The 8,333-nt window shown below is 47.6% G+C and overlaps 1 protein-coding gene and 1 long non-coding RNA gene across 2 annotated transcripts; one reads left to right on the top strand and one right to left on the bottom strand.

The window, feature by feature from the left end:
* Window positions 1-931: 931 nt before the first annotated feature.
* On the bottom strand, window positions 932-2,719 carry LOC146760399 (inositol 1,4,5-trisphosphate receptor-interacting protein-like 1). The gene is made up of 2 exons (XM_085551586.1): window positions 2,150-2,719; window positions 932-2,113 (listed from the first exon to the last, which is right to left on the bottom strand). The coding sequence occupies exons 1-2, from the start codon at window positions 2,717-2,719 to the stop codon at window positions 950-952; spliced, it is 1,734 nt and encodes a 577-aa protein (XP_085407712.1). The 3' UTR covers window positions 932-949.
* Window positions 2,720-3,110: 391 nt separating this feature from the next.
* On the top strand, window positions 3,111-5,909 carry LOC146760398 (uncharacterized). The gene is made up of 3 exons (XR_014947701.1): window positions 3,111-3,176; window positions 4,655-4,729; window positions 5,641-5,909. It is a non-coding gene; the product is annotated as an uncharacterized LOC146760398 (long non-coding RNA).
* Window positions 5,910-8,333: the final 2,424 nt, after the last annotated feature.

Here is an 8,333-nt window from a genome sequence, read left to right as displayed (position 1 = left end):
GTGTGCTTCCAAGCCGTGGCACCTTCAGTTTCAAAGTAGGCTTCTCGGTCTTCGGAAAACCTCTCTCTCTCTTTCCCTTTTATTTTACTTGGCTTATTAGCCTCAATTTCCATTAGACTGTAATTAGTAAAATAGTAAGTTTTCCTCCTTAGATCGTTGCCACTTCTCTGTTTGTTTCCTTGAGTCCAGCTCCCATCTCCCTACCCCTTTCTTATTTTCCCTTCCTATACGCTGGGAGCCAGGGGGAACAGGAGCCTACTGCCCCTCCCCGTCACATAGATTGATCTAGATAACACCGTGACACAGCAATTCCTCCTCTGTATACGCTCCCTTGAAGTACTGCAAGGCCACAACGAGATCTCCCCAGAGCCTTCTCTAAGCTAAACAAGCCCAGTTCCCTCAACCATTTCTCACAGGAGAGCTGCTCCAGCACCCTGACCATCTTAGTGGCCTCTATATTCTTTCAATATACGTACACACGACGGCGAGATTGTGACACAACAGGATATATAGTTTATAAGAGTTTATTAAAAGTTGTTGTTGTTTAGGGAAATGGGGAAGGGAAGTCGGGTGATAGAAAAGAGATAGGAAATAAAAGCAAAGAGTCTTTGTAGAAAGCAAGAGAGAATTAGTCACCACTGGGTTTCCAGCATGACTCGTAGTTCAGATGTTGATCTTCAGTAGAGATGGTCGTCAGAGGGAGCAGGGAAGCATCTGTTTGCATCTTGCCTTCACAAGATACAATGGTTCCATCCCCAGATCTCCCATACCAAGATGGAGTCATTTGGTCACAGGCCGGATCTTCCACTGGTAAGCTCTCTCCAACGTGACACTGACTGCCACAAGGAAACAGCCACCTCTGGCCTCCTAAATAGGTCTCAGAGTCTTATTGCTCACAGGATGTGAGCTTGCAGCCAAAACAAGAGAAGGGTTCGGACAAAGGTCTCTCTCAGCGTCCGAACAGCAGCAGTCTGATGTAGCGATCTCTCAGCTCCCTGAACTCACGCAGCGCTATGGAGTGGGCGTCCGGGTCCTCCTCCAGGTGCTGGAAGAGGTTGAGCGGCTTGGCGGATCGGAAGGACTGCGGCAGGACAATCGTGCTGTGCACCGACTTGCTGCCAAGGAAGAAGTGGTTCAGGCATTTCTCATCCAGGCAGAAGCGCAGGTACCGCAGGAGATTCTCCATCCGATTCAGGAAATACTTCCTGCGCCACTTCTTCAAAGGGATGATGGCCAAAGTGTGGAGGACAAGAGTCTTGATGACATAGGTGGAAAAGCCCATGCCCACTAAGATGCTGGCAAGCAACGTCAGGCAGTGCAGGTGGGAGCTGTCCTGTCCGGTACTCCTGGCCGTGTGCTGGAAGAACTTCTTTTCTGCCACAGCACAGCTCTGTGGCCATGTTGTGCTGGGCGTAAAGCCGGCGTCTGTGTTCTGGCTGGTCAGGTAGATGTCCGAGTATTCTTGCTGCACCCCGAACAGCAGCTCGACGAGGACTTTTTCCCCGCTGGAGGCTTCTGTCAGCTGGAGCTTGCAGGAGCGTCTGGAAGGCAGCACCTTCAGGCTGTAGGCGTGCGCGTGGTGGGTGGTCTTCCAGATTGCTGCCACCTGTGCGGTGAACCAGGTGACAGTTCTCTCCACATCCAGGTAGGAGTCAGTGCAGAGAGTCTGTAGCAGGCTGGGGTCCTGATTTTGGCTCAGCTCTTCCTCATGGTGGTGGAGGAAGCACAGCACATTCCCCAGCTGCTTCTCCCTTTGGCACATGCACTGAAGCTCCACGCGGACGCGGGAGTTCCTTGCCAGCCCGTGCCCTTCATCTCCCAGCTCCAGGAGGAAGGTGTGCCCGGGGGGAGGCTCTATGGGCACGAGCAGGCAGTACACATTGTCCCACTCCCGGGGACTCCAGCCTTCAAAGGCACTGCCCACCCCAATGGCGGGCTGCAGCACCGGGAAGAAGCTGTTGGACCAGATGAATCTGAAGGTCTGCACGAGCTGGTCCATCAGCTCCTCCACTATAGGGCACCTGGTGGCCCTTCCTTCCACCTTTTCCAGGGCACGCCTTGTGAGAAATTTTGTCAGTGCTGAATCTTTGAAGTCTTCTTCCTCGTCATCCTCCTCTTCTTCCTGTTCCTCCTTTTCCACCAATTCCACCTGCTCCTGCTGTTCTACCTGCTCCTGCTGTCCGCCCTGTTCCACCTGCTCCTCCTGCACCTGCTGTTCCTCCTGTTCCACCTGTTCCTCCTGCACCCGTTCCTGTTCCTCCTGCACCTGCTGTTCCTCCTGTTCCACCTGTTCCTCTTCCTCCTGCACCTGCTGTTCCACCTGTTCCTCCTGATGTTCCTCCTGTTCAACCTCTTCCACCTCTTCCTCTTCCTCTTGCTCCGCCCCCGATGCCTCCTCCTCGCCACTGGAGCTGTCATTTTCACTGCTGCTTTCATCATGCTGGCTCATTTGTATGGACTGCAACATGTTCCAAAGGAGCAACAGAATCAGCCCCACATTGAACCAGATCTTCCAGTAATCCAGCAGAGCAAAGAGCAGAGATGACATGTCCACCCAGCTCTGCTGCTCATTCCTCTGCTCAATCTCGTGCTGCGGAGGTATCATGTGCTTTTGCAGATCAACCTCGCGCCGCTGCACGTTCTCGAGCATGAGCACATCAGTATTGACACTGACACTTAGCGCCCGCACCAACAATGCGAGAACAAACACCAAAGCCATGATCTGCAAGAGATGGGAGAGAGGGGCTCAGTGGGGCTGGGAGGGAGCGGGGCCAGGAGCCGCATGGCCCTGTGCTCAGGTAGGAGCAGTGGGTACGAGGGAGCTGGGTGGCAGCAGGGACCGAGGCCAGTGCTGGCAGGGACAGTTCCAAGCACTGCCCGTGGTGCTCCCACAGGGGCCGGTGTTTGCACCACATCCCTCGTCCAGCCCGACCTTCCCCTGCTGCTGCACTCACCATTGGCCCAGGTCAAAAATGCAGCAGCGCTGCCTGCCTGTGGCCCTAAACCCATCCCCTGCGTTGTGATGCAATGCATTCCTGCTGATGTCACAAATGGGCTGCCCGACTCCACCCTTCTCAGCTGCCCAGGGTGGGCACATGGCCACTGAGCCACGGCACTGCCTCAATTTGGAGGCATATCTCTGGACAGAGCTCCTGGGGACGCTCTTTACTAAGCAGGTGGGAGCTGCCCGGGCCTTTCTTTAAAATAAAATGGGGTGGTATTTCCCATGGATGCTGTGCTCCTCATGTGCCACCCCACAGGTTATGTTCCAAACACACTGTCCCTGGAAAATCATTTGGACAGAAAAGGAAAATCAAAACTACTGCTCCTGAGGAAACATAAGAATTTGCAGCATATGCAGAAACTCATTTTAGTGCTGAAATGCCACAGAGGGAACAAAGCTGAAGATCAGTGCCGGTCATGTCAAAGTCTCAGCACCTGACATCACACAGCCCTTTGCTGATTGCTCCCTCAGCCACCGGTGGTCTGAACGTCCTCTGAGCAAAAGGCCAGATGGCTCGATCCAAGCAGCTCAAAGGGGCTCTAACAATGATGATTAGGATGCCCACATGTGCAGCAGCCTCTTCAGCTGCATGGGCTCTGGCTCCTTTGGGTGAGCTTATGCTGTAGAGAAAACAGCAGGAGCAACTGCTGTCTACCCCATGTTGCAAAATCACATGTGCACGAGGCAGGAATATTTCTCAAAGGCCAACAGAGAAAGGCTTGGCTGGGAGCCTGTGGGTGTTGAACCAAGGCAGCCCTGCAGGCACAGAGTGGTCTGGTAGGTAAGGAGACAGCCCTGTAGGACAGGAGCGTGATGGCAGCTGTCAGACCAGCTGTGCTTCACCTGCATACCTTGCTGCCTGCAGCACAAGGCTCCCAGCCATGGCTGTATTGACTTCTGGGAGGTAAGGCCAGAGTCACCTCCTGAAGCCAGGGGAGATCCCAGATCAACAGGGTTGGAAGTCATTTGAACCTCACGAGATCCCCTAGACCAAATCCCCTGCTACAGCAGGTTCCCTAGTGTAGGTTTCTCCACAGAAGATAATCGCTCTTCTTCTCTGTTTCCGGTAACAAGGATATCAATAAATATTATTAACCAACAGAAGCTGTGTAACCCAGTGAAACAGGACCTATTCTTTCCTGAATCTGAATTCAGCATTCAGATTTCTGTACTTCACCAGTCTCTGGGTGTCTGTTGTTTCCTGCATTTGGCGGAGCCTTGCAGCCGGAGCTCCAGGCTGGTGCCTTCCAGTGCCAAGCAGTGCAACTACAATGGGGGGCAAGTGGGAAGCCAGTCATCATGGTAACACTGGAGCACTTCTGACATCCTCCTCTCCAGATCCTCCTCTCAGGCATGTTAAACTTGACTCTGTGCTTATCTCAGGTCACTGTGCTTAGCGAAGGCCTTTACCAAAACAGTGTTGGAAATGTCAGTGAAGCAGCTCCTCAAACTGTTTGTATCCTGTTCCCCTTCTGCAATCTGGTCAGCCTCCACATGTGAGGCTTTGCTGCTGCTGCTCAGAGAATCACCAATGTGGGTTCCTCTGTAGGCAAACCAGTCAAAGCCCCTTGCATTATGCATCTATCCAGTGCACCCTCAATAATTTTGCACATGACAATAAACTTCCAATCTCTACTTTTTGCATTTCAGGTAAACAACTAAACTGAATACTCATTAACAACCAAGAAATAAATCCGGACAAGCACTTGAACTGCACACTCACAGGTGAGCACTCACCACAGTGTGAATGCAGACTGTGTGCACAACTGAGACAAATGTAGTTTGCAGCCCTGGAAGGAGGATGCTCTCCACTGGTTCCCATCATTTATTGCTCAATTTCCCTCAAGTGAGACAACGGAGAGAAAATCAGCTCTGTATGCAGAAACCAGGAGCTGTCTATTAATGTGCTTGATTTTCACTAACCTGAAAATCATGCTTATCTTGTTCAAGTTTTTATGCAGGTCTTACTTCATATTTTTGAAAGAAATCTTTCTATGAAGTCACAAAAAACCTGTGATTTTTTGTCAGAAGTACTTTTCTAAACAAAACAGTGATGACGTATTTCCAGTTCTTCTCCAGTCAGTTCACACATGGCCTAGTGCATCCCCTCCAGTGGTGCACTCCCCATGTGAGACAGAAATGCGATGAGAAATGTCATTAAGTGTCATTGTGTTGTTATAAACTGTGAGGTCTGGAGGCTGCCACGTGGAAGCACCTCTGATTGGGAGTGAGACACTGAAGGAAGCTCTCATTTTGAAGGGCTTTTATCCAGTTACAGTGGGCTCATAGTTTCTCTGATGATGAAAATATAATTGAGGAAGGTGCTCCTGTCAGCAAGACTGATGCTAAAGTGCTCCCAAGCTTGGAAAGTGTTTTATTGTTTTTCTGTTGTTATTGTAGCTTTAAAAGACAAGAACGGGAGAGATGGCCAGCAATTCTTTTTGTTGAGTTTGAACTTGTTCTTGGTTGTGGCTGAGGCTCCTTCTTAACAGTTCGGGTTTAGTTCTAACAATGAAACTTTTAAATAATAGACATTTTTCAAACCATTCACAGTGCAGGCTGAGTTCAACTCCCTGGGAAGCCGTCTGTGCAAAATCATGTGTGAAGGAATACTAAAAGTAAGTTTGCTTTTCCAGGCAGAATGTACTGCATAAAGCAGTCTTTAAAGCAGCCCATGCCTATGAGATCACACAAGTCATCTCAGCCTCATGCAGAAAGCACACAGTGAGGGCACGGGGCAGTCTGACCTCTACGCCTTTGGAAATTGAAAGGATTCACTGAACTTCTCCTCCAGAGAAAAGAGAGCTGTTGTTCCTTTTAAAGACCTATTTTATTTCTGAACCACAACACATCAGACCACGACCCAGCATCTGCCTTAAGATATCAAAAATAGTTTTCTTTTCAATGCTGTGTGAAATTTCAGGTTTTCCTTTTCTCATTCTAAGTGTGTAAATGCAGCACTGGCTGCTGACTGCCCGTGCTATGCTAACTTGTTTCAGAGATAATAGAGGTTTCTTCCATGAACACTGAATCTTATTTGCTGACTATTTCCAGTGGCGCACTCAGGAATATTTCTTTTAGTTTTCTTAAAAAGATAATCAAGAATATACAGATGTGCTCACAGTCTAAGTTGAGTTTGTCTCTATACTGACATCTTAATGCCCTTTTTTCCTGAAATCATGTTTCTTTTGACACCTGTCTGAGAACTGATCAGGGATGAGGGGAAGTCAGAGTTGCACCATGGTGATGCCACAGTTTTCCCTCACATTAACGCTGCACGGGAGAGTTGGTGGAGACAACTGCGGGGTGCTGAGCTGGGAGGAGGAGGAGGGGGAAACGGCACCTGCTGAGCCTTCTGTGCGCCGGCTGTGCTGTGCTGGGGCTGCATGGACTGCAGGCACTGGCTGCTGCCTGCCTGCACGGGCTGCTGGGGGAGCATGGAGCTGAGCCCAGGCAGTGCCCCATCAGAGCAGCCAGCCCATCCCTGTGGGATCGGATGAACCTTTACTGCTTTGCAGTCTCTATGGGCTGAAAACAATCCTGATATAAATAATTTATATGAGAATGTTGTGGAGACAGATTTTCAGTTGTTTTCATTCATTCTCAAAACATGAAATGGTAAATGAGATAGATTTGCTCATCTACACAACACTGCTCTCCTTCACCCTCAAGCCCAGACCAGAGAGGCAGGATGACCTTCTAAGAATCACTGTGGCCCCCCAGGACCAGCAGAGGGAATCCCTCCCAGTGCTGCCTTCTTTTATCACAACCAGAGCAATGTAATCACCGAGGTCTGCTCCTCAATCTGCATGTGGTGCTCATCTCAGTCAAAGAATGTCTGTGGAAGGTTGGCTTTGATTTTTTGTGTGGATTGCATCAATGACAGGTTGGACTCCAGACTCAGTGGGATCATTTTTCATTGCGCTCCTTCCTCTGCAAATCTTCCAAAAATGTTGGTTTCTGCTGAGCTAGAGGAAGGAAGGAGTTCAGGCCTCCTTTACTTTGAACTAATTCTGAATTATTCTTCCATGAAAGTGGGTGATGAAATAAAACCTTCAGTATATGCAAAAACAAAACAAACAAAGCAACAAATGCTTCACTGTCTTTGCATCCTCTAGTTGTATATAGCTGCATCTTGAGAAAGATGAAAGGAACCCAGTGCCTGAATACCACAGTAAACACAGCAAACATTCCCTTCAGTTTGAAAATAAATTCCAAACTCATGGGAGTGGAGCATTTTTCTCAGCACGTTCCTAATTTATCGAGAGCACTAAAATCAATAAAACTATTTCTCTTCAACTTGGAAGCAGACCCAGAGCTCATGAGCATTTGTCTAATTTTAAATAAAAAAGCAAGATCACTTTTCACGTGCTTAGTTTACCCAGAAAATACTGTGTTAGCTCAATTCAATACATCTTTAGGACACCGAAGCAGTCTTCAATGTGTCTGTTTTCTAGTGGAGAAAAATGGAAATTCTTTGATCAAGAAAAAAGACCAAAGTTGCAAAAACTGACCAATAAAACCATTCTAACGTAAATCACATCATTGGATGCACTGGTAACATACATGTAAAAATCTGGGAAAGCACCATGTGAGGATCACTTTTAGGTAACATTTGTGTAATTCATAGGATGAGTTTTGCATGTATCAGCTTTCTATAAGTATTCAGTTAATTCAGGTATTCATGAGGCTTCCTACTGAAGCACGGAATTTTAAGTTAATATTGCAGGGTATTTTTGAGACAGGATATTCAGAACTGAAAATCTCAAATATTTGTATCTGGGAATGGGTCCTGAAAGTCCTATATAGATTGAAACAAAAACAAATTGAAGACTGGTACATGTTTCTTTCATAAAGACACATAGTGAAATCATAGAAATAGGACTCCTCTATTCCAGACAAGACTGATTCTGTAAGGGCAGAAGTTATTCAAGCCAGAGAAATATCAAGAAGAAGAATGCTAGCAGCATTTAACCAGCAGTATATAACCAGAAATCCGAGAGCAAGGAATATGGAAGTAAAGATGTGCAATATAAAGGTCTCCATCAGACTAACTCATTTAAAAATCTCACATTATTATACTTGATCTACATTCATAGAAATAGAAGGTGTCTTAGGACACATTGTTCCTGTAAGTTTTTTGTGTATCATCTTTGCATCATTCTGAGAAGTCTGTTCCCAGGCCTGCCTGCTTATTTGCTTTGCTCGTTCTTCACTCTGGAATAGATGTAACCCTAATTGAAGTCTTCGGTCACCCTCTCCTAAACCTGAAGCAAATGAAGAATAGAAATATTTATTTTCTTTCAAGCTGTTGGTTCTTATACAGCAT

The sequence above is a fragment of the Coturnix japonica genome, chromosome 6, assembly GCF_054131305.1.
Source record: "Coturnix japonica strain WE chromosome 6, WE-NBRP24, whole genome shotgun sequence".
Lineage (NCBI taxonomy): Eukaryota > Metazoa > Chordata > Aves > Galliformes > Phasianidae > Coturnix > Coturnix japonica.
The sequence above is the reverse complement of the archived record's forward strand: the minus strand, read 5'-3'. Positions and strand labels throughout refer to the sequence as shown.